This window comes from Hyalella azteca, unplaced genomic scaffold, assembly GCF_000764305.2.
Source record: "Hyalella azteca isolate HAZT.00-mixed unplaced genomic scaffold, Hazt_2.0.2 contig6510, whole genome shotgun sequence".
Taxonomy (NCBI): domain Eukaryota; kingdom Metazoa; phylum Arthropoda; class Malacostraca; order Amphipoda; family Hyalellidae; genus Hyalella; species Hyalella azteca.
Genome location: NW_025936671.1, coordinates 2,790 through 30,304, shown reverse-complemented (window position 1 = coordinate 30,304; position 27,515 = coordinate 2,790). Strand labels below are relative to the sequence as shown.

The window sequence follows — 27,515 nt, the reverse complement described above, 5'->3', positions numbered from 1 at the left end:
TTGTACTTATGTCGACGCTAATTTCATCACTCAATGCGCCTTTTAACTTGATAATGAATGATAGAAACATTCGAAACGTCGTTAACGAAATAAAAATGTCCATCGGTAACCTGATTTTCGATTTGCCAGTTCAAACTAAAAATATTGTTCGATATATTGAAAAAACTAATAAGAAAATTGCGAATAAAACAAATTCTCTGGTCTTCAATGAAATATATATATATATATCTATAAAAAGTGTTCATTGTGTCTTAAGATCATAACGGCCAAACGCAAAAAACATATTGAATGTACATCCTCGGTATTTGCTTTTATGAACGCGCATCGTTAGTAGCTTTCAAACGAGTGCAAATACTTTGCAATTAACGTGAAACATGATCTATAAGTAAATACAGATTTAAATGAGAGGAATCTTTGTACATACTGTTAAAAATGTTCATTTTTTAACAATATGCTGCTGACGTGCCTTTTCAGCAGCTACAAATTAACGAAGGAACCTGAGAAGCCGTATTTTTTTTATTTCCGACCTATATGCTCCCTTTAAATTCCTTGTTAATTTGCAATTCAAGCAATCAAGTTATTTGTAGCTTGTTATATTCAGAAAATGGAAGAGATGATCGTGGTCACCATCAGGACCAATGAGGAAGAGCAGAAGGCGCGCTCAAGCTGCGCTGCCGCCAGCAAAAAAGCTAAGAAGGCCTACGAGAAGGCCATGTCCCCAGTAACCTGCCCCACTGGGGAAGTTCTTGGCGCCTCCAGTGTTCTGAAACTTCACTCAGATTCAAAGGACCAAGCCATGGCAGTCTACGATGAGCTAACCCAACACATCGTCAAGACAGAACTGTTATCTCTTCGGAATGAAATTAGAGCTCAGCTTGAGGGGGTGAGTATATATGGTAGAGAAAAATTTTACTTTGTCAAATTTAGCCCGAATCTCCAAAATAACAATCTGAATATTCCGCCGATATTTTTACCATCTTCTCGGGTTTGATTAGAATATGATATGGTGTTGACACTATCCTTAACGTTACTTCATATGAATATAACATTCGTTCAACGAGTGAGTATTTATGTAATAGATATAAGTCTTGCATCAATAAACGTGCAAAATAAACATGTTGAGTGTACATTTCATATTGAATGAATTGTTATAATTTCAACCTATATCATGTGCGCGATCTGCAATGAATGATTTTATTGTTGATGTTCAGTATAATCTATATCCAATCATCTTCTGTTTTATAAATCGAACACAATTATTTGATTTTCTTCTTGTGAAGCCTAACGCGAAAGGAAAGAGCAAGATCATTTTGGTCTGCAAGAATATTCGGGCCTCGCAAATAGTTGGAGCGTCAGAGGTGAAATTTTTTGCATTGCATTTTCGAATGCCTCATGGGATACAGAGGAACATATTTCGCGTAAACTTGGATTTGCGTGAAAAACAACTCGTAATCATTCTTTTTTATTTACTAAATGAATAATTAATGGATTTCTTGAAACCTCTAAAAGTGGAACGTGATAATGCGGAGTGTAATTTTGAAAATTAGCTTCCAAATCTAGATCTAAAGGTGGAGTGAACGAAGTTCTAGACAACAGAAATCTCCTTTCAACAAGCGTATAGTATCATTCTAAGCGTCGTTGTCTTACAATCGCCAGAACAAGAGATGAAACTGAACGTAAACTTATGAGCAATTATTTGAGGCTCAATTAGGAACACTATTAGTAATATTTCTTTGTATTCACTCACTCGAGCATCATAAAAAACGATTTTACTTAGAATTTTCTGACAGTCTCGTGAATGGTAATATGTCAGGAATTTAAAAGCAAAGAAAACAGACAGAATATTAACCATTTCTTAAGAATGAAAACGTTTCGGAGACCAGCTCCATCGTCAGTTCAAAAGTTCAAAACCTATAAGAAAAGCAGAATCAATTAGAAAACTAAATTCACATCGAAGATAAAAACGTAAATTGACAAAATAAAAACAAAACAAATACACATTAGGTGACAGGCCTATCTATTTACAATTTCAAGGGGATAGGAACTGAAGGCTGCATTTAAACCAGGTTTCTGTTTAAAAATATACAGGGATTCTAAAATCCGCAGGTCAGTAACACCGGTCGTGTAAGCTAGAACTCTAAAATCAAATTTAATATGATAGTATGTGTATAATTAAATTAGTAAAGCACGTGAAGTTTTTGGCAGAAGGTCAGCAGAGAAACTGCAATTTCCACGTTCTTCTCCAATTTTGTGTCGTCCATGATGCTGGACTTTGGTTAATTGTATGTGCCGCTTGTAGGAAGGTTGAAAAAGGTCCAGTAGTGGTCGAATTCTCTAAAGCCTGTTTACTCTTTCGTGGTCGGTCGAGTAAACCGGCTTCTTGTAGCCGGAGCGCGATATCCATTCCGTCACGGAACAGTTTGAGAACATCTAGAAAGTAGTCTTGTGAAAATTTGTACAGATACTGACCACACGACAAGAAGAGCAAATGGAATTCAAATCTTTGCAGTGAGCTGATTATAATGTTTGACTTCACACTAAAAACAAGTTTCATTCCAGGAAATTGATCGCAGCATCAAGCCCTATGTCGAGATGGATGAACGTAAACAGAGAGCGCGCACTTTAAGCAACGCGGCCTACAACAAGGCCCTGCAAATGTATGAGGAAGCTATGGATAAAGTGACGAGCTTCGATCAAGAACCACTCGAAGTTTCCTCCCTGAATGAGAAACACTTAACATCAAAAGACGAAGCCATTGCAGCCTACCAGCGGGAACACCAAAACAGCGAGAGCATCAACCTAATTCCGGTTGTGAAGGAAATTAAAGTGCAACTTGAGAGGGTAATTAGGTGTGACTTAGCGATAATATATTTAGTATTGAGTCATTTACCTGATAGTTAATATACAAAATTATCTTCAGCCTGTTATTCCAGCACTTCATGAACAATTTATTTGATTTGTTCCTAGTTTCAAATTTACCGCTTTTGAAATACAATTGCAGTTGAAAAAAAAAATAATTAAACTTTCTGTTAAGTGGATGTGTGCGCGGATTTTTTTTTTTTATTACATTTACGTTTTTGCGTTTCCGCGATTGTTACGGCCTGTTAAATCAATATGAAAATGTGTAACCGATATAGCACAGAATTCAATGTCTGAAATAAAAATTATTTGATTGTCTGACCACAAACACAACTCTGTATGGCACGCCAAAGTTTTTTCATTCCTTAATCGAAGGATTAACTTGTGTTAATAACTTTTTCGATACATTTGATTAGTTAACTGCTGCTTCACATCATTTTTTGTCTCGGAATTCTCTAATATTTTGATTTCATATTCGTGATAATGTTTCAGATCATCGACAAAAAGTACTCAAGCTACAGCGAAAGTAATGCGCGTAACTCAGACGCGCACTCATGCAGCAAAGTGGCTCAAAGCCAAGCTCTGGCTTCTTACAAGGAAAAAATGGACTCGGTAATCCATCCCAACAGCGATTACGTGGACTCCATATTCCTGGAAAATCAACACCTGACAGCAAAGTCACAAGCTTGCGATCTTTACGACGGAAGAAACAGATACACCATCAACAGAGAATTGTTTCCTGTTGTCAATGAACTTAGAACTCATCTAGAGAAAGTAAGTGATTAGAGAAATTATTATAGCGAATTACTGAAACGTAATCTTGGCCCTGAGACTTTCTCCTGTCGGCAATAATGACATGAAACTCATAATCTTCAGTTCATATAGATATTGACATTCCTAACGAAGACACAACCTAAGTTTTTTTGCTGGCACGTTCCAAAATGCACTTTTCCAAGTTTTAGGAAAGGAAAGATTTTTTAACGAAAAAACGTCTTAATTTGATTCCGTTCTCGGATTTTTAGTCTATAACCAGATGAAAGAACAATATTGAGTTTTCCTTGTCTCGGGTCTATCCACATTGGACGTATAAACGGTAACTGTTAAAAGGTTATAAGAGGCCGTGTCAAGTAATTTTCCCTTGCAGAAAAGGATTTTTTTTCCTTGAAATATTTTCTCTTTTGGCTCTTTTCTTCCCAAATTTGACTTGGGTAAAATACCATTTGCACTTGGGTAAAATACCATTTGCGTCTTGGGTAAAATAACATTTGCACAATAAACCACTATTTTCTGCTTAAGCCATGTATAAATTATTCAAAGACTATTTCAAAAAATAAAATGTTAATTGTTTCCATCAAGGTTAATAACATTTTTAAAATGTGCAAGAATCACATTCTCAATATTACTCTAATAAAATACTACAAGCCTTTGTCGTTATCAAATTGGTCGCAAATTGGTTAGCAAAACTTCCTACTCACTTTCGATAATTTATTATGATTAACAATTGTGAAAATTGAATTGTCATTATTCTTCGGAAATCAAAGCGATTTTGTTAGATAAATTTAAGTTCTCTTTCAGGATATCGAAGAGGAGAAAATCCACTACGTCATTTTGAATGGCCGCGCGCAACAGGTGAGCTCATGCAGCGAAGGGGCGCACAAGCTCAGTTTAAATTCGGATTCCATTCTCGGGTTCCATCGAATCGGCTTAGAGGTGAATCAGGTGCTAATCGTCACCTTCCCTATTTGGCTGGAAATTAGGAGCTTATTGTGGAAGTCGATTGCACAAAGAGCCGAATCTGCGTGCTAAAACCAAAGAAAGCAACTGCTCAGACTGTCTCATATCAGACGCTGGTATTTGAGAGAATTATGACCATCTCCCGCTCATGGAATGGCATTGATGTGTGTACACGCGTGCGTTTGTTAAGTCATACGATGGAACTGAATGACAATTGACTTTACAAATTTTTTTAGCTTACGTCGTAGTTAGATAGTAACTTCATTAATTATAGGACAAAAATATTTAATTTATTTTGCTATATTTAAAGACCACAGGTTACTTGAAGGCATGGAAATATGATTGAGGTGCAAGAGGACAAAATACTTAATAAGTACGTGGCGGTAAAAATTAATGCGTGTAGCTCCACGAGATAATTTTCAAATCCTCATCATAAAATACATAACTAATATGTAAGCTTTTGATAGGCAGAAAAAGCAACAGATGAACGTTCGGTTTTGCATTCAGGGCCTACAAATTTTCTATTGAATGTTCAGGTCACTATGATTTAGGAATGAAACAGCTTGATAGTGTGATGACAGCGCATTGCCTGATAGGCACTGAACAATGTATCTTCGGGTATACAAACAAGATCTACAAAATTTCAGTCTTTTCAGGTGAGGTTCGCAAGATTGTGAAACGCACAATTGTATTATACTGTGGTACCGTTCACATAATTACTTTAGTTAATTATGATCGTTTTATTCATTGCGGTTGTCCGTAATAGGCGTTAATCATCGCGACGGGAGTGTCATAATGTTCAACTATGCCCAGGCAGCTCACTACCTTTTGAGCAAATAAAAAAGTTTAGTAATTAATTCAAACGACATCGAAGACAAAACCTGGTCAATGCTTTATGGTTCTTGTTCCTCATAGTTACTTTATCATTCCGGTATAACGTGATGCAGCTAGAGGGATAGACACGAAAATGAACCCACACGTTTGCCTTGCCGACGGGGCGGAGGCAGTCCACGAGGGGACGCCTGACGATAAATTTAGGAACAGAACTATGCTATCTGAAACCTAACCCCAGATGCTGTGAGCTAAAATTTACGTAATATAACGAAGCTGCGGAAGTCACTCGCCGATGGACGATAGATTTCGGAACAGAACAATGCCATCTGAAACCTAACCCCATATGCTATGAGCTAGAATTGACCGTCTGGTGGTACACGGCTGGATTCATGCAGTTCTACTGGTGAGCTGGGCTGATTGGTCACAGTCCGTTGTCCGCTAGTTGCAGTTCGAGCTAAAGGCAGGGTATGAAGTAATGATTCGATACAAAGTTCAGTGATGGACGATCATTACACTCTGGGCTATTCGCGTCAGATATGGTGGCGTAAAGCTCCTAATATTTAAAGCAAGATGATGTCATGGGTTGGTTACTGACGAATGGCTTAATCCGCGGCTGATTGGTGGTCATCTGGAAATATGCTAGGCGTTCTATTCAGGGCTGATTGGTGCACAATTTCGGTGGTGTACGGCTGAGTTCCCGTTCACGAGTGGTCGTGTGTGACGAGTGCCGGTGATTAAAGTGACGAGACTTTTCCTTAAACCATTCTACCGACCTTAGGGTACGGCCCGATTAAAAGCGTTGGCGCGTACGCAGACGTACGCTGCGATATTATGTGCATGTATTTCCACCAGAGTGGCCACACTAGCACTTAGAGGCGGAAGCTGCCTCAAGCGTACAGACGAGGCGCCGCGCAGCGAAAAATCGACATTAAACATTTAAACGCGAGACAAATATTTCGGGGCGGCAGTATCCTTGAAGCAGCCGTGAGGGGAGGATGTCGAAGACATTGCTCTCGTTAATTCAGGCGGCGAGTGCAATTGCTCTCACCCACAGCACCACGACAGGACATACATATATTCTATAAATGAAGACAAAATAAAGAAGGAAAATCAAAAACTAGTTTATTTGAATTGCCTCTTATACTAAGAAATTGCACATGAGCATCAAGTCTATCTGTATTAACGTTGGACTCGCGACGTATGCATCATATATACCTATCAAAATATCTATCTAATCTCATCTGAATGGATTTCAAAGATGACACAACAGAGTATCGATGGGATTTTTAAATTTATCTTTCATTTCCTTATAAAATTTTCATCAAGGAGAACGGCTGTTAGTCTCTCGTAGACACTCATTTCTACACATTGACTCGCAGTAAGCTGCGCGCTCCAGCGTCTAGTTTGGACACCATACGCGCGGCGCGGCGCCGCTCTGCTTGAAGCGTCAGTCAGCGTGCGCGTGAACGCTTTTAGTCTGGCCGTACCCTTATTGTGTGTTATTGATAAACCAAACCACTTTTAAAATCATTATGGAATAGAAAGTCTAGAATTCCTCACGCATAAACCGAATAAAAATCCCAAACTGGGTTCGAAACCCCCAGACAGTCAACCGGCAAAAATGTGCATGGAGAAAGCTGCTGATGCAAAACCGGCCCCCTCATCTGCCCAATAATAATCTCTTGAAATCAGCTAATGCACAAGAAAGCAGAACTAGCAAAGAGCAAGCATCGCCAAGAAAGGCCATCTAACCACACTGGAAAATCTAACTGCTATGACCAAACTGCCTTCAGCATAGGTCTCGTTCATTGACTCGCATCCAGAGGGAGTATTGTCAGCTAGTGCCTGCTCATCAAAATCAAACGTATCCTACAACATGGAGCTAAAAGACAGACATCCTCACAAAAAACATGTCCACCACCAGAAGTTACAACTACCACAACTAGCCGAGATCTTCGATCGGCTAGGGAAATCCCTCGGCTTTCCCGAAGGATTTCCTCCTCGGGAAATCGAAAAATTTACGAAAAATGCCCCCCCCCCCCAAAAAAACTGAGAATTTCGAAAAAAATACGACCAATCGATATTGTCTTTACGCAGCGAATGATATGTGTCTCGATGTTGTAGCTTGAAAATCCTACGAGGAGATAGATTTCTGCAGTACCTCCTCTATGGCCGTTTTCAAAGAATTTCACGTTTTCTTTCAAGTTTTTCGAAAAATTTAAGAAATAAAAAAGTGTCAGATTTCTGTTTCACACATGCGTACCAAGTTTCAAAGTTATCAATTTATAAATAAAAAAGTTTTCCTGGGACCCAGACGCGCCTCCTAAATGCTGAATCCACCCTTGGCCAAATCTGCGCACCAGACCTTCACGAAGAAACGAGTGAAAAACTCCTGGAACTCCTCAAACCCACAGGAGTTATAGCTGGCAGGAAGCTTTATCGTGACGTTGCTAAATCACATCTGCCTCTATTTGTAATAACATTCTTGAACAAAGAGAGACTTTAATACATACGAATAGGATAGGCTATAGCAGCTATAAAGTTGACCCGTATTAGCCAAACCCCATTCGCTGCTACAAGTGCTGCAGATGGGGCATACTTTAATCGTCTGCCGGAGCCCACAACGCTGCAGTTTTTGCGAAACAAATGGGCATGGAGGCCTAACGTGCAAAAAAGTCCGCAGTGTGTGAATTGCCAAGGAAATAACGATGACCTAGACAAAAACTGCCCATGTTACCTACATGAAGTGGATATATGTCACTACTCGGTTAAATCACCAAGTCTCCTATCCAGAAGCCAGAAAGAAACTCTCTGACCTAGCTCAGCAAACCAGTGGTAAAACTAACTACAGAAGAGACCAACCTCTCCTAAAAGCACAGGCACGTCCTCCATCACTTGATTCGATAAGCTCCCTTCCCCCGCTAATCCATCAGTGGAAGAGGATTCAATGTATTGTGATAGGTAGTAACTCTGAGCAAAGGCATAACCAAGTAGATGCTGCTCAACATGATGCCACAGGTCAAACCCTGAAAACAAAATCTTGGATCCCAGCCGGGCAAGCGCCTCCACAAGAGCTTTAGCTCAAGTTATGCTCCTAAATTGCGGATGGAACAGGAAGACATGGATGGACGAGAATTCTCCCTACCCACCATACCTCCTGTGTCACATATTAAAACAAGCCCACAAAATCAACACGCCCAAAATCGCCAAATCACACATTGCCCTCTCACCAACATCATCTGCAACACATAACCCTCCAGCTTTGTTGTTACCATTACTACTCAAATTTCTACTGGCAACCTCGCTAAGTGCCAAACTAGAATGCTTCATAGAATTAGGATCAAAACTACAAATAGAACCAAACATATCCTCGCTGCTCACAAAACTAGGTCTCACCTCCTTTCACATTCACAATGACACTCAAGCTCTCGCAATGGAATGTCCGTAGCTTTAGATTAGCCCAACCCATTCATCCAAAAAGCCCTAGACAAGCATACACCAGAAGTTCTATGCAAGCAGGAAACCAATGTAACCCCAACTCATGCACTTACACTCTTACAGCGCTTGCCGGTCACAAGATTAGACCGGCTACTAGGCGGAGTTGGAACGTCTATACACAACTTTAACAATATCTCAACAAAAACTATCCCAGCAGGCATCTGACTTTGAAACAACGTTGATTATTGGTTGATTTCGGGGTTGAAATGCTGATCAACCAAAATTAAACGTCATATCAACGTCGAAATCTGAACAACACTATAAGGGACGTAAAACAACCTTATTTCAACGTTGAAATAACGTCGATATCGTTACTTTGAATTTTTACTAATTTTTAAACGTTGAACCAATGTTGATTTCAGGTTTAAATTCTTAACAACCCAAGTTAAGCGTCCAATCAACGTCGAACTCTGATCAAAACTGGAACGGATGTAAAACAACCTTATTTCAACGTTGAAATAACGTGCATATTGGTACGTTGAATGTTTATTCATTTTTAAACGTTCAATCAATGTTGATTTTAGGTTGAAATGCTGAACAACCAAAATTAAACATCCGATCAACGTCGAAATCTGACTAAAACTAGAACGGACGAAAAACAATCTTATTTCAACGTCGAAACAACGTCGATATTGGTACCTTGAATGTTTATTTATTTTTAAGTTCAATCAACGTTGATTTCAGGTTGAAATTCTGAACAACCAAAACTAAATGTCCGATCTACGTCGAAATCTGACCAAAACTAGAAAGGACGTAAAACAACCTTATTTCAACGTTGAAAAATGATCGATATCGGTAAGTTGAATGTATAGCTATTTACCATCATGGAACTAATGTTATCACACCAACTTTGAATGAAATACATATATACAAATTTACAATTAATGACCAAAGAATGCATTTCAATTTTCAAGGAGTCGAACAATTCTTTAGCTTATTTCTACTGCTCATGCACTCGAGCTAGAGGTCAAGGTTGCTAAGGCATCGCGCGGTCTCCAGCGATCCCGGATTCGAATCCTGCTACGGACGAAAAACAGGTTGGTTCTTAAACGTTGATTCAACCAGAGAATTTGACGTTGCAGCAATGTTGTAGTAGCAACATTGATTCAACGTTGCATTGTAACTTCAGTACGATGTTTCATGAAAGACGTTGCTTCAATTTTCATTCTAAACCTCCTTTCGCCCCGATCTCAGTGTCGTATAGGTAGTAGATTCAACGTTTATTCAACCACCGAATGCCTGCTGGGATAGCCCTCCCACAAGACATTGAAGTCTGTACTACGCGCATGTACCTCCCTTCTCATCAACCTACCATATGCTCGCTGTACCTTCCCTCTTGTGCTGACAACAATACCCTCCTCTCCAACTCAATTGAACTACACCAGGCACTGCCCACACCATTCATTATATGCGCTGATGCAAATGCACACCATCAATCATCGGGGTCCACATATGCAAACAAACGTGGACCACTCATAGCAGAGTGACTCCAAAGTAATAACCTCACTCTTATTAATACAGGAGCACCCACCCACGTCAGCTCAGCCGGGGTACTCCCACACATAGATCTCACCATTAATACTCCAACCCTAGCCCTTTCACCAGTATGGGAACCAGCCCTGACCCATACTATAGCGAACACCTATCCCTCAAAATAACCATTAACAGCTTAAACGAAACCCTACTTCAACCCTACTCCCCAGGCCCAGATGAATTATCAAAAAAGCAGACTGGGCAAAATTCCAAAGCAAATTGGGCCACCGGCCACCCCAACAATTCTTTCACATTCCCAGGCATATAGTGCTGTGGAGAGCCGGTTACTCACAGCAGGAGCGCTTGCAGTCCCCATCTCTACCACCCACAGAAAACAAAAACCTACACACTGCTGGTGGACGCCAGAGTGCACTACAACTCTCAGAGCCAAAAGGTGAAAGCCTTCACTTTTCACCGATGGAAACCAGGCACCATACAAATGTGGATTAACTACAAACGTGCAGCTGCTCCATTCCAGCACGCAATCTTGCAGACTAAGGAGGAAAGATGGACAGAAATCATTAAATCACTGACCAGCACAATAACAACCGAAATCAGTAACAAAATCCAGCGACTCAGGACTTCACCCCCACCCGCAGCCATCCCACAAAGTGTAGGAGTCAGCTTCTTACAGGCCCAGTAGGGGTAGGTAACACCCTGGCTACAGAATTTATACCGGACCACTCTCCCCAACCACTCCCATTGTACAACATCCAAAGATGCAAGCTCCAACCCCGAATCCAAAGTCCACACCCTGGCACAACAATGACTGCACTCTAATGGACCTAAAACGAGCAAATAAACATAACACGACCATTTGCTCCAGGTCCAGGCACCATACTAGCTTCATTCTCAACTCATTCGCCTCACACACAACAAAGGCACCTGCTAGCTTTCTACAACTATGTTTGGATGACAGGAGCCCCGATCAATGGCACATGCTACAAGTTCTCCCCGTCCTAAAACCAAATAAACCACACACAAATCCATCTTCATACTGCCTTATAGCACTCACAAATGGCCTTTGTAAACTACTTGCGAAAATGGTGTGCCACCGATTTAGAAGCTACCTATAGCAAGCACCACTCATCAACTCAAACCAGAGCGGCTTTCGATCCAGGCACTCCACACTAGATGCACTTACACGCCCCGAATCAGATATATGACTCGGCCTTATCCTGGACAACCCAACCATTGCTGTCTTCATGGACTTCATCAAAGCTTTCGACGCAGTCTGCCATGCTGGACTACTCCATAATTTAGAGAAACTGGGGCTGGCCGGCAGAATGATGACATTCATTGATGGCTTCCTGCAGCACCGTCAAATACTAGTGAGACTACAGAATTCATTATTCTCACCACGTCCAGTAAGGGCAGGTGACCCGCAAGGCTCCGTCCTCAGCCCATTTATTTTTTTGGTTATGGTAAATGATATCATCAACACATCTAAAATCAAATACTCCCTTTTTACTGACGACTGTGTTCTCTGGAGCACCACCTCCCCCATACCCATGTGCATCCAATAACTCCAAAGGGCTCTCAACACTTTACCGGCATGGTCCAATACATGGAATCTCAATATATCCGCACCCAAATCCAAAGCAATGCTATTTTGCAACCAGAGATCACAACCAACACCACCACTACTCCTCGCAAATCAACCACTGGACTATGTAAACACTCATCGGCTCTTTGACATAATTTTGAATCATAGACTCGTCTTTCGCCAACATACTGGAACTCAAAGAAAAGAGTCAGCGATCACACCCACTCTTAAATGGCGGACAGACATCGGCACACTACGTCGCCTCTAAATATCCCTCATACGGTCGAAACTGGATTTTGGTTCTTTTCTATTCATCTCAACAGCTCCTTCAATATTGACCATACTAGGTAAAATACCATATGCAGCATGCCGCACAATTTTGAGAGCTCTTCTGTGCACGCAAACGAAAGCTATGGAAGCAGAAACAGACCTCCAGCCTCTATCCCTGCGTAGAGGATACCTACTTTCAACATATGCGACTTATTCGTAGCGATTTACGTGTTGCGCAAGTGCTGCTATGAAGACAAAACTCTAGCGGTGGTATTATCAACACGTTTGAGCCGGAAGCTACGTACAATAAGCTGTGCGTACCGTACGCCTATTCAGATGTGCCGTAAGTGGAGTTACGTACAACTTTTGAATGGGTGAAGCTATTGGTAATCATTTAGTTACTAGTGTCTAGACTCTATCAGTGTCTAGACTCTAGTTTCATACTAGTGTCAAGACTCTACTATCATTGTAAGGTAAATCATCTATTTTTATTTAGAAAAATGTCCTTTTTTATATCTGAGGAATTATATTAGTCAAGCATCGAATGAATTTTCTCTTAGAACATGTCGATAGAAAACGAGTTTATTGGAGGAGCTAAACAATGAAATTTAGACGAATTCACCGCAATTTCACACTCGTTCTTTATTGTATCATATTAATCGTTAAATACATGTTATGCAATATTGAAACGGCATATGTCATTGACGTTATTAGAGTAAAAACGTTTAGGATTCTCTAAAAAAGCTATAAATAAAAAAATAATGTTAACAGAGAAGGCTTCAAAACACAGAATGTAAACAAATCCGAAGCCTCTGAATGGTCAGTTACCGCAGCCAGATGGTTTTGATAATAGCTTTTCAGGTAAGTCTTGCGTACGCAAGTCTTGATAATGCCAAAATTAGGGTGTACTTACGTAATACGTATCTTTTTGTGCGTAGGTGTAAAAAGATACGAAGTTTTGATAATCCGGGTTTACCGTCTCCACCGTCCTCACCTATCCGCGAGCCGCTGCGATAGAAACGCGTACAAACAAGGACACAAAGCGTAGTCGTAAATTACCAAATTGCTCGTTTTTTTGAGATTATGATTTTTTCGTTGTAACATCGGGTTAATTTGGTCTCGGCAGTGGTGGGCACAGTTCCGCTAATATGCTAACCGCACATTAGTGAAGCTAACGTTATCCTTGTCGGATTAGCTTTTCAGCTAACTTTGAAAACCATTAGCGGATCCGTTAGCTTCCGCCAAATTTAGTTCCGCTAATTGGCAGTCTGCTAAAAATGTTTAAAATTCTCTGATAGAAAATTCAGGTGTTAATAATGCTATGTATTTAGTACTTAGTATTACTTACTTAGTAATAATGCTAAGTATGTACGATACTTAATTTAATGCTGAGGTATCGTTAACAGTGTGCTACACTGATGGTTGACTATACGTCAACATATGTACGTCAACCAATCACGTCTTGTGTTACTGTTACATAATGTAGGAGCACAAGACGTGATTGGTTGACGCAGCATTGTGTAATTCTGCAGTTCAGTTCACTTTGGACGTTAGTAACGTAACACACTGTCTTACAGTGTCAGGGACGACAAGGTACGTCATCATAAACATAATGGCAACAATCATCACCTCTAGGAGATTAAGGGAAAGCCAGAGTAAAAGCAGTGCGTAACTCTGCTATTACCTGTGTGTTTTTATTTCTTAATATTTTTTATTCGTTTAATACTTTCTTGTTCGCTTGATAAACTGTATGTTGAATGTCAACTACTTCTTAATTTCATTTTTTTCAATTTATGTACATCTTGATCATCATTTGATCTTGGCATGCTACACCTTTTGGAAAGCTTCTTGTCAGTGTTACAACAAATTAAAAGTTCAGCTCTTTAGGTCCATTTTTCAGAGTTTTAAATGCCCCAAATAATTAAGCCAAGGCTAAATTGATATTCTATAGTTAGCGGTTAGCGGTAAATTCAGCTAATTTTTTTCGGCAATTTGTCGGTTTAGCGTTATAAAAGCTAACTTTTCAGTTAATGGACTGACGGTTATCGAAGCCAACTTTCCGGTTAGCTTTGCCCACCACTAGGTATACCAGAGTGAAATCGATGTGTTATGAATTGGGTTTTTTCGTAGTATTACAAATTATTAGAGGGCAAATTTCCGAACTTACCATTGAACATTACAAGGTTAGGAAGGTCACTAATTCTAACTGAAATTTCGACGGTAGCAACTGATCTATTCTTCTTAACAACCACTATATGCAGAATTTTTTAGACTCGTGCAAAACAGTTCGATGTATTGTACAAACAAGTGACGTGTCGTGAGCTAGTATGTTGTTAGCAAATAACCCCATGGATGTGACGCGTGCATGTAGGAGGAAGTAGAAATGCACATGTCTCGCCTTGAATTGCAATACCGCAAACAATTAATTCCATTTTATGTACTTCGTACCTGGGAACACAGGAATTTGCGATCATTTTGAATTTGCGCTATGTTGAAATGGTTAAAATTGAACCCTGTGGATACACTAGTCTGTTGTTTGCAAATATTTTGCGAAAAATTTGTTCACTGATTTAAATAGTTGTTGCGGAAGAATACTTGACAGTATATGTGATTGTTTAGTGATGGAGAATATGAGAGAAGGTTTAATACTGGATAAGGTGAGAGAATGTTTTGCTCCGCCGTATGTATGAATGTTTGGTACCCGCAATAGGCAAGAGTGTTGGTACGAGTGATTGGGGTATAATGTTTTGCCCATGGATAATGTGGGATAATATTGAGCGGTGTTGAATATTGGAGAATGTTGTCTGTTTAGTGCTAGTGAATGTTGAAGATTGTTTTGTTCGGCAATGTTGGAGAATATGGCATTCTGGTAAATATTAGAGAATGTTGTGGGTAATGCGGAAAGTTTGAGTAGGGAGTTGTATATATTAACTTTCATTATTTCCGGTTAAAATTAGTGTTCCCTTGCCATTTGCTTAATTGTGCCGCCCGCTGCGTTACATTTTTACGTTTCCGTCTAGTCTGCACTGAAACATAGCCTACTGCTATTCAAATGCTCCCTCCCTTTCTCCATTATAAGAGGGGTGGGAGGGGGCATTTTTTATCGCACTTTTCAGATTCGGCCGTGTCCGTGCCGAAGCTATCAGGTGCAAATTACAAATTACGCTCGCCCTACGGTTGCCCCAAGTTCGCTCGGTTCATGACCGGATTTTAATCAGATCCTTATTCCGCTCGTACAACTCAGTCAAAAATCGAAGGCGTATCGCCGGCATGTTTAGGTAGATTGAGGTAGAGACGCTCGGTTGGGGCGCCCGAGTAACATCTCCGCATCACCGACGAAGTGTCCACTTTTCTAAGCGCGACGGTTCGCTCTTGCCCGGCACGCGGCCGCGGCGCGTTTCATGTACTGACCGCGCGCGGCATAGCCTGTATCATCGGCGCAACGTGCATGAGACTCCGGCGCAACTTACATGGCCGCCTCTAACCATTTATTTGAAAAAAACTCGGCGGTATATCGCCGAGACTATTGCCTCTGCACTACCATACTGGATATGCATACACATTCATGTGAACGTGCATGCATTTCCAGCATGACAGTACAAGCAAAGAATCTCGGGATATACAGCCGAGGACATATTAAAATGATCAAATACTAATTTTCATAAAACATCATCAAAAGTAAGGTTTTGAATACAATGAAACGATTGGCAGCTGAAAAAATTAAAAATACATTTAATTAATGAAGGTCACTGCATCGAAGTGATAACCGCCATGCCAACGTTTTATTTGAACGAACTAGATTCTCAGGTCTCAGTTTAATGAGAGACTAATCAATACTTGGCGAGAATTGACCATCGAATAACAAGTTGTCGGGTGTGTGAACGTGTCAAATGGTGATAGGTGCGGTGTTGCCCAAATAAAAATTAAGAGTGGAGCACCTATGTTTTTAAGATGGCTACCTATAGGCGGACGCCATAGGTGGAGCAGCTATGATTTATACAGTGAATTAAGGGTGGCGTGCACCACCTTTACCACACCTATAACCTGCCTATGGCCCTCCTAACCGTAAAGCTCTTCTTCCGCAAATAACTACCAATTGGCACCAGTGGCGCATTGACGATCCACCGATGGCCACTTTCTAAAATGAAGTCGTAAAAAATTTTTAATTTAGTTTCTAATCCGATGCTTATGTATTTACTGACATAGTTCCACACAATCAGCATTGTAAGGGCTGCGTACATAGATCTACCATGATAGCACAAGTAACGGTGTCAGACATGTAGCGGGAACAAATTTTCAGAGTACCATACACATACCTCGTGAGAAATCGAGTTGAAGAAACTCCTTGCCTGCAGGATTCGAACTCCGGTCTCCCACACGCGAAGCAAAGCCTTTACCGTTGAGCTATAGGAGAGGTCTAGGCTCCAGAGTAATTTTAAAATATTTGACTGATGTATTGCAAGTTTTAATTTTAACGAATGACAAGAAGTTAGTGCTACCACCGTGATGAATAGATGCTTCCATCAACAATTTTATTTGAACATGCTGCTACATTCAAGTAAACAGCCACTGAAACAAACTCCGTTTATTCGTAACGAACGATGGTTCAGCTCAGAGTAAAGGCTACGGAAAAATGCTTAATAAGCATCGAAGTTTCATAATGTGAACATTACACCAATTTTGACAGCGGTTTGATTCGAAATATTTTTATCAAGAATATTCTTGCGTGAAATAAAGAATTGATATCACTCTATTATTTTGAAATTTCAGGCGTGAATTACCTGCTCCACTTCATGTCACTATTGTTCTCTTGCATAACCTTTAATATTTTGCGTCAAAAAGATACCAGGACCACTCTAGTATAAATTTAGACTTAAAATCGAAATAATTATCGGACTGTATAAGCAAATTTCCCTAAATAATTAAATTCCACTATCGAAGTAAGCGATAGAAAGACGAATTTTTATTCGTATCCCTCTGCGTAAAAATTATCCTTTTTTGACGAGCAAATAACCCGGAAAGCACATATTTCAAGCAGGACATGGTAAAGATTACTAGGAAGCAGATCATAGTTAAGATTAGCAAGATTACTAGGAAGCTCAACGCCGACTCAAACCCAACTTGTGTGAACGTGTGCTTACTCGACTGCTCGCTGTGCTTGGGAGCCGCCGAGCCGCTCTGCTCTAGAGATACCTTACCTCTACAGACTACGTCGACGAGGCTTTAGAGTTTAGATAAATGAGGCGATTTGAGAATATTGTCAATATTATTTAACACACTTAATCGATCCATACAATTTATACTTAATGATACAATAATTAGTCTGAATTGATCGCAATATTTCCAACACAGCCAGTTGGCGTATACGCAAAATTCGTAATAAATTTACTCAATATCTCGTATGAACATAAAAAATTGGATTTGCTGTCATCTATTGAGAAACTATTTTTTGCGACAAAAAATTTCCATTGTTCTGCGGACAATTTATATCAGAAGCAGTCTGATACATGCCCAGTGGCTTCACTTTGGTTTGGAAAATTTGTTAACACCTTGCTTCTATCTGTCAGTTTTACTCGTACCTACTGAATTCACGCTAAATTTTCTTAACAGAACTTAATCTTAAATGCTAAGCACACAGAACGTTTCGTCTCAGAACGCCGAACGAACGTCAGAACGCCAAGCACAAGTCATGGTTTCGTCTTAATCTCGAATGACCTGCAACCCAAAAACACCTTTCTACGTTGGATAAATTACAGTGGCAAATACCTTCGTGCACTGTGCAGTTTGGGCAAACGGTTATCGGTGGCTCACAATTGATTTGTCTGCAATGAGCCATAGATGTTTCAGACCCTACAAATCATCAATGATTCATCGATGACTCCCACCTATACTCGCCACTCTTTCGATTTATTGGTGTTTTATTTTAGATTTTCGGCAGATCTGGCCACCCACCGTTACGCCACCTATAATCTACTATCGCCACCTATAATCATCGGTGCTCCACCCTTAATTTTTATTTGGGTGACGGTGACTGCATATTACGACAAGTGGGGAACTGTATGACAAAGAGTAATATCCAGACATGAGTGGTAGCGTGCCGACATGAGTGGTAGTGTGCCGACATGAGTGGTAGCTTGCCGACATGAGTGCTACAGTGCCGGAAATGGCTATACGACCACCCAGTTTTCTGCAAATATTTTTCTTGTACAAAAAATATGGGATTCTAATTATACGAGGTTAAACTGCGTTTAAAAGCGTTTCCGAGGATATGCGAAAAAAATAATTTTCTCAAAATATATGAGAAGAAATTATGAAAATTAGAAAAACCTAGGTGGAAATTGTTATAAGACCAGGATAAGTTTTTCTTCATTATGGTATCTCTCTCGGTAATATTTTCACTTTAAAAAATACAACAATATAAAGAATATCTTGATTTTCGTCATTTAGGGCCTTTCTGGTGTACTTCTGGTTTAGTTCAGTGTCCTCACCTATATTTTTTCGAAGCAAAAAATATACCCAATAGGACAAGACTCACTGAAGCCGAAAAGGCGCAGATTTTCGGATTTGTGAAATGCAGTAGAAGCCAACGGGACATCGCAATGGGAATAAAACGCTCAAAACCCATTGCACTATCATTTATAGCTAATTCGGACGGCTACGGCAGAAAAAAGCACACTTACCAACCCCAAAATTAACCGACAGGGATCTTAGGAGGCTTCTAAAACTTACGCTACCTCTACCTCTATAAAATTGGCCACTGGAGTTGATGTGGCAGCACGACACATCAGTTAGATATTGCATGACTCGAAAAAATTCAAATAAATGACGAGGAAAAATGCCCCTATGCTTCAACAAAAGCATATTATCAACCGACAAAAATTTGGCGAAAAAAATTTGCTTATTGGAAAGGGATAGCACAAGATTATCTTCAGTGATGTAAAAAGTTCACTCTTTATGGTCCAGATAGATGGCAATGCTATTGGCACCACTGGACCGTGAGCCTGAATTTTATTCCAAGCGGCAATCTTGTGGTGGTTCGGTCATGCATGGTTTGGAGGGCGTTTAGCCGAAAGGGAAAATCAACTGTAGCTATTTTACATGGGAGACAAGATTCCGAGGCTTACAAGCTCACGCTGTTTTACCAACTTCTCTCTTTTGCCGATGAGAAACATGAAGGATCATATGTTTTCCAACAAAACAGTGTTTCGATTCACAGCTCAAAATCAGCAAACATGTGGTTCCTAGAGCAAAATATTACTCTGTTGCCGTGGCCGGCGCAAAGTCCTGACTTCAGCCCCATTGAAAACTTATGGGGCATCATGGCGAGGGATGTTTATCAGAATGAGCGCCAGTTCCAATCTGTGAGTGAGCTGAGCACGGCTATCCTTCGTTCTTGGGATAAAATTTATCAAAAGACACTGGATTATATGGTAAATAGCGTGGGGAGAAGATGAATTGAGGTAATTATGGCGAAAGGAGGTGAGATTGCCTATTAAAACGAGTGTATGTGATCCACAAACGGAAAAAAACATATCGTGGTCTTATAACCATTTCCATCTAGGTTTTTCTAATTTTCATAATTTCTTCTCATATATTTTGAGAAAATTATTTTTTTCGCATAGCGTTGGAACCGTTTTTAAATGAAGTTTAACCTCGTATAACTAGAATCCCATAATTTTTTGTGCAAGAAAAAATATTTGGAGAAAACTGGGTGGTCGTATAGCTTTTTCCAGCACGGTAGCTTGCCGACATGAGTGGTAGCGTTCCGACATGAGTGGTAGCGTACCGACAAGAGTGGTAGCGTGCCGACATGAGTGGTAGCGTTCCGACATGAGTGGTGGCGTACCGACAAGAGTGGTAGCGTGCCGACATGAGTGGTAGCTTGCCGACATGAGTGGTAGCGTTCCGACATAAATGGTAGCGTGCCGACAAGAATAGTAGCGTCACGACAAGAGTGGTAGCGTGTAGACAAGAGAGGTAGCTTGCAGACAGGAGATGTAGCGTGCAGACAGGAGTTGTAGCGTGCATACAGGAGTTGTAGCGTGCAGACAGGAGTTGTAGCGTGCAGACAAGAGTGGCAGCGTGCAGACAGGAGTTGTAGCGTGCAGACAAAAGTGGCAGCGTGCAGACAGGAGTTGTAGCGTGCAGACAGGAGTTGTAGCGTGCAGACAAGAGTGGCAGCGTGCAGACAGGAGTTGTAGCGTGCAGACAAGAGTGGCAGCGTGCAGACAGGATCAAATTAGATGAAACCCCCCGAGATCTGCAGTTAGCCTTCTGCCACGAAGACCGTCTCAATCTGTAGCACCTGTTGTAAGGAACAATGTTAGAAGACTATTCTCACTTGTATCAGATAGTGGAAAACCTACACGATTAGTTGGCATCAAGTGACCTGTGATGAGCAACATCTGGCAATTCATTGCTGAGCTAACGGCTGATGATAACTTTAAAGGAATGTCACAAATTAGACCGAGCTCATCTAAGGAAAATTGTGGGTAAGGTAACGAATTGGACAAAGTGCTTAATTTTATGCATACCCCAGAGATAGTAATCGTTCAAAAAAAGCATTAAGCGGAAATTTTGTTATAATTTTGCATTTTACCGCGCTATTAACTTTATATGCACGACACAAATAGAAATTACATATTGATGCATCCAGTACCTCTTAAAGCTTTCTGACTTGCTAATCATGATCAATTCTAAGCAATTAACAAAATTTTCTCACAAACCATACTACTTGCATGTTTTTCGGGCAGGTTGATTGAGAGGAAAGAATTTACGTTAATACTTTCTTTTCAATCAGGGTATCAAATACTGCTAATATTTCAGTGACAGGCTGACGCAATACAGTAAACTCATTGCAATGAAGTTCTTTCATTACTCACGCTCTATCAAGGAGCACGCATTCAAGTTCTCGAATTTGATCTTGGTTGGCTGTCTCCTGTCAATTGTCATGGAGTCTTGCCATCCTCGTCAGGCAACTCTTCTTTCCCCGTGAGTGAGCTTGAGGTTGAGGCTCGTGACATAACTGAAGAACTGCCACCTTCAATACCAGGAGCAGCTGAGCTCTAACGCCCATATCATGAACTGCAGAATATAAGGTGCTATAAGGTGCTGAAGCATCACCATTACCAGATGAAAAATAAACAGACCCTAAAGTAGCAGCAACAGGAGCTACAGCTTACATTAAGGCTTCATGACGACACCTCTTCTAATGTCAGGATATGGCTTCCTGTTATTATCTGTCATTGAGAAGCAGTCTGGAATAGAAATAAATGAGAAAACAAGTGCATATACTAGCAAATTAAAAATGAATCATACAATCAAGTATGGACAGGAAAGTAATTTGAAATCACAATTCAATTATATGGACTTTAACTATTATGGACCTGTCATTATTATTGGTGTTACCTTGGAAGTTGACCAACATATTTTGAATGATTCACCAATGAGTAGCAACTGTCAAAATGTATATATGTGAGCAAACAATTCTTCATGGAATTTTAAAGCAATGCCAGGTATGTCCTTTTCTAAGCAGCACATATTTATATCTACTTAGTCACTTACTGAGAAATTGTGACCAGGAGGTTACTTTTCATATATTATTCAAACTATTCATCAATAACTAGACGATATATGCATCAAACTGGCTAGACTCTAGAGCATGACTATATTTTATTATAACTGTGACTATATTTTATATAAAGCTGTGACTATATTTTATTTGAGAGATAAGAAAAATATTACTAAGAGGTAATGTGAATTATTATATTATTTAAACGGATGAGAAAAATCCAATGAAGTTCATCAAAAATGTCAATAAAACAATAATTTGTTGGTGTCTTATGGAAAACAACAGCTTTTCATATCTATACTGAAATTGCTACCAATTAAAATTAAATTTTTACAAAAATTGCACCTATAAACAACATTCTGTATCATAATGGAGAATTTGCTTGATCTCTGATTTAATTGGAAAGTTTTTGGAAAAGTGACTAGTGAAAAATCACCATTAATGAGATTTCATACTAGGATATCAAAAATTTTAAGAAGGCCTGTAGCTGACAGCTTGATAGGCAATTTTCTGACAAATCCTTGGACATAGACATTGCTTGTATTTATTACAATCTATAGCCAATAATGATTGAATTATTAAGCCAGGCTGCCCAGGCATGGGTCTGGGTTCTCCAAACAAGAAATTCAGGTTTATTACTCTTTAGCCCTTTTCCCGTTTGGAGATGAAGGAGTTAAAATTTTCAAATCACTTCCTTTTATTTTTACATTTTAATTCATCTCCAATGATATGCTAGACAACCAGTTGATGAATGCTTTTTCCAGTATTGCAGCCATGTATCTACCTATTCAAAATTTGGTGTTTTGTCATCATCACATCAAATTTTGATGGGTCATCTGAGCGATCTGACGGTCTGACATGCTGAAGATGAATGAATTTGGTACTTCATAGAAGTTGATAGAACAAAGTTCCTAGTTATTTCTAATGAAAATTTAATGAATATTGAATAAGTAAAATCCTGTCTTGCTTACAAGTTACAACTCAATCATATCAATAATCAAATCATCAATTACTATATTAAAATTATTATTCATTTATTCAACAAGGTGGATTCAGGAATCAGGAGGCATAACATATAACTTATATTTATTAAGTAATGAACAGGCGAATATAAGCCGCACATATGACATTGGATCCAAAAATAATAAACCAAATTTTTTCATTTCATACTCAGGCTCTCAGCAGATATTTTGGAAAAGTGGAACTGATCAAGAAACCAGGCTGGATCAATCTTGAATGCATGAGCAAAATCAACAATTACTACAATTCTACCTTGGCCCGCCACCAAGACACTCAAGGCCAATTCCTAAATCCTAAGTTCTCTTTTTTTTTCAGCAGATGCCAGATCAATATTCAAGATCAAATATTCTGAACAGAATTAATACTTGTCTGGCTTTCATGAAAGTACAGAAAAATTTATATCAATTATCAACAATTATTTCTCATTCACACTTACCAGGTTGATATAAGGTATGAACTCTGTAATATAACATCTACCATTCCTGGTAGTAGATAACCACAGGTGCACAGCCCCATAGTGATAAACCAGATTTTTTAAAATCAGTAATTTTTAATTTCTTCATCTACTCAAGATGTATATATAAGCAGCTTTTTTATGTAAAATAATGCTGGTACCCATGATTCTTTACTGGTTTACTTATAGGATTCAAAAATGAACTTGAGGAAGAGCCTAAATAACTCTGTATTGCCACTATGCACACTAGCATTGTCCACGGACCATAGGCCACTGGTGTTGCAGTTCTGCGACGCAAGGACTAATGAGTAATGCCAATGGCGAGACTACGGCTCAGGCTCTCGAGAAGTGAAGTTGCAACGGGTACTTGAACGTCGGTACCAAGCGGCTGAATATATTACATATATAATGAAGGGAATGCTAGGATCTAATTCTAATAGATTAAGATAATAGTTCAGCAATCACTCATGTCCACTGTGACGTCTAAAAAACTCTGAACAGCCAAGATTGTCCGATTCACATGGCAAGAACAAGAAGCGTTATCCTTAACATGCGCAACGAAACCAATGATGCAAGGAATGTTGCCATAATAAACTGATTACGTTTCTATTCTTGTAATTGGTTCAAAGATTTGTTGTGTAAAAGCACATCCCAGCCATGGAGATACCGAATAAGAACATAAAGTTTGATAATAAGCACGCTCGTGTTCAAAATGTGTAAACATCATTCGTTTATAATGAAATTTAATGTAGGGAAAAGGTGAATATAATGAAAAATTCCAGAATATTTGAGCATTTAGCTATTCAACGTGCATCCCGGCAGGATTGTTTGAGCAATGAATGATGGAGAAAGGGCCTTACCCATGAACATACTCGCGAAAATTAAATGTAAAACTTTTATAAAAATCGAAATGGGGATTTTATCGGTGAAGACATGTTTACTTTCCAATAAATTAAATCAGCAAAAGTTATTACCTTGAATGATTTGACTACTAAATGGAGTTGTATTTGGAGTTTAAATCATCTCAAATCAGTTAAATTCTAAAGAAATTTGTTTTTTATACATATAATTTCACCAAACTTTCAGAATATTCTCGAATCAAATTATGAGAGAAAAGTTATTTCTAAATGAATATCAGATTACGGCTGTTTTAGAGCGAACCTCTATAAAATAATCATAAATAGAACGAGCTTTTAGTCAAACTGTAAGCATTCAAATAATTTTAATTTATTATGAACTGATCTCACATTTTTTTGTCAGATTGAAGTATTCCATTTAACAAGAAAATGGCAGTGTTCTGAGATGCGTAAAATGCAATATCTCAGTGTAAATATCGGTATACGATATCAGCAACGGTCTTTTGTTCAATAGGAGTGGATGTCAAATTTTAAGTTTAGGTTCGAACACCCACTTACGCACGCACGTGATCGATTGAGGAATCGATTATATGTATAGCAGCCAAAACATGGTCGTAAGTAGCAGGCGGCCCCTCGTTTGTGAACAACCTTAAAATCTCGCGCGAATTATCGCCGATGGTCGCAAAGCGGCCCGTCCATCGCCTCCCGCCAACGAGCGCAATATCGCCGAGATTTGAGAGAAGCGGCCAATCTGCCGTTCCGCGCTCATAATCGCCCTCCACGCCGCGCAACGGCCTTAAGGGGACCGTCTACCCTCCGGAAAAACTTCTACAGTTATTATCCGATCATCATGAAACTTCACATACATACGTAAAATGTAAAAAATAACATTTTTTTCATATGAATTTTTCGAAAAAATTGATAGAAAACGCGTCTTGCACGTCAAAATGCAGGTAGAGAGATGGTTCTGATACCGTTCGACGCGTCAGAAAGTAAGCTTTAAAATGAGTATAAGCACCGGGTAATTAGCTGCTTTACGTCAGACGTTCCTTTTTAGTGTGTCCAGCCTTCTAATTAATCCTATAGACTTCACTGAAGGGGCCTCGAAACTGCCCCCCTTTAGGGAGCTGTCACGAAATCATTTTTCGACGTAGAGGGATGATTCTGGTACCGTTCGATGCGTCAGAAAGTAAGCTTTAAGATGAGCACAAAAACCGGAAAACGCCATAATTTGAAATTTTAGGGTAGACGGTCCCCTTAAAATTTAACTGGGAATCAACTCGTAAAGCGGACATATAGCCGCTAATTTACGCGCAGGGCGAGTTAAAGACGTCTTCAATTCAGAAGCTAACCACCCTCAAAATTTTGGAAGGAAGCACTTGAAGCCTATGTAGATAACGGTAACAATTCCTCGGCCCTCCTCAAAACATCATCCCGCAATATTCATAGCTTAGATAAAAATCACTTTTATTTCAAGGGAGAAGCCCACTCTTTCTACACGCGAAGAACATGGAAAACGAAAAGTTTCCGGTTGTAACGGAAATCAAAGCCAAACTTGAGGAAGCAAGTATTCAAGTGTGTGCAACGCTTAAACTGGCAAGACAGTATTATTTTTTATGTCAAAAGTATTAATATTTTATCATTTCTGTTGCTAATACAGACGGTAAGGTTTGAAACTTTTGTGAATTATCACCGCAATTTGTTAACACTGGAGTACGAAGGAATTTCAAACTGTGCATTAGGGGTTCTATGAGACACAGTGAACAGATTAGCGTGGTAAGGAAATGGTGACCTGTTGATTCTGACTGCCAAGAACTTACGTTTAGATGGACTTGCTTTTCCTAACTCAGTCATAAATTTTCACTAAAAAATTGCAGAGATTCAGAAGTTGGAATTATTTTATTATCAAATTTCGTTGTTTATTCTGCATGTATTATCAAATGCTAATGTTTACAAATTGATCTGAAATGAAGCAAGTGGCCGATATTGCACTTCATATTCAATTGCTTTATGTTGAGCGCATCCACAGTGCCAACGAGACTAATTGTCCTAGTCACATAAAATTTCTTTTAAAAATATCACCCCTGAGAACGTATTCAAATTAAAAACAAGCAATAATTTCAGATTGGCCAGGCCGTCACAGCGAAATTCAAGATGGTGTCGAAGAATGACTACGCTATTGGCATCGACTTGGGTACGTATAAATCGTGCGTGGGGGTCGTCAGGAACGGGCGCGTGGAGATCATCGCCGACGAGCGAGGTAGTCGCCTCACGCCGTCGTTTGTGGCGTTCACTGACGAGGAACGACTTATTGGTGAGTCGGCCAAGCTTCAACGCACCATGAATCCTGCCAACACGGTATACGAAGTGAAGAGACTCATCGGACGCAAGTTCAGCGATGAAGCAGTGCGGACGAAACTCGCTCACTGGCCATACCGCGTCGTCAACGATAAAGGCAACCCCAAAATCTGCGTTCAATATCTCAAAAACGAGAAATTTTTCACCCCAGAAGAAATTTCTGCGATGGTGCTGTCCAAAATGAAAATAATCGCAGAAAAATATCTTGGATGTGAAGTGAGGAAAGCGGTTATTACTGTACCAGCGTACTTTACTGATTCCCAACGGAGATCTACCATCGATGCTGGTATCATTGCGGGTTTCCAGGAACTGAAAATCATCAACGAACCAACCGCTGCCGCCATTGCGTACGGGATAGACACGATCGTCGCCTATGAGACCAACATTCTGGTCTTCGACTTTGGCGGCAGGACTTTCAATGTAGCGGTTCTGAAAAGGAGGAAAGGTAACTACGAAGTCAAATCTGTTGAGGGAAATAGCCAACTTGGGGGACGGGACATAGACTGTCGCGTTGGAAAATTTTTGATCGACAAATTCAGGGATAAAACGGGGCTGGATGTTTCAAACGATATAAACGCTCAAGCAAAAATTACCAAAGCTGCCGAACAGACAACGATCAACTTGTCAGTTAGAGCGATGGACAAAGTTCATATTGATTGCTTGAGTCAAGGGCAAGATTTTATCTTCACTATATACCGATTCATGTTCGAATCACTTTGCGCAGACATTTTTGAAGAAACTATGCAGTGTGTGGACAGAGCGATTGTCAATGCCGGACTGAAAACCAACGAAATTCACGAAGTAATCATAGTTGGCGGTTTAATTTGGATTCCCAAGCTCGGAAAAATGCTTGAAGAAAAATTCCAAAACAAGGAAATCAAGAGGACGATCAATCCCGAGGAAGTTGTTGCGTACGGTGCTGCTGTTCAGGCAGCCATGCTCAACAACGACCGAAGTATGGACAGACGTCACATCCCTTAA

At 39.8% G+C, this 27,515-nt stretch overlaps 1 protein-coding gene across 1 annotated transcript; it reads left to right on the top strand.

The window, feature by feature from the left end:
• The first annotated feature begins 604 nt into the window (after positions 1-604).
• Positions 605-27,515, top strand: LOC125178026. Its single transcript, XM_047880882.1, has 6 exons — positions 605-883; positions 2,560-2,841; positions 3,352-3,633; positions 4,435-4,488; positions 26,301-27,161; positions 27,372-27,515. Exons 1-6 carry the CDS (start codon positions 605-607, stop codon positions 27,513-27,515), a joined length of 1,902 nt encoding a protein of 633 aa, XP_047736838.1.

What these genes read in the sequence shown, in the direction of transcription:
- LOC125178026 (XM_047880882.1), top strand. Translation starts at nt 605, where the DNA reads ATGGAAGAGATGATCGTGGTCACCATCAGGACCAATGAGGAAGAGCAG. An exon ending in TTAGAACTCATCTAGAGAAA is followed by an intron (nt 3,634 to 4,434) that starts GTAAGTGATTAG and finishes GTTCTCTTTCAG; the next exon opens with GATATCGAAGAGGAGAAAAT. An exon ending in AGACAACGATCAACTTGTCA is followed by an intron (nt 27,162 to 27,371) that starts GTTAGAGCGATG and finishes TGGATTCCCAAG; the next exon opens with CTCGGAAAAATGCTTGAAGA.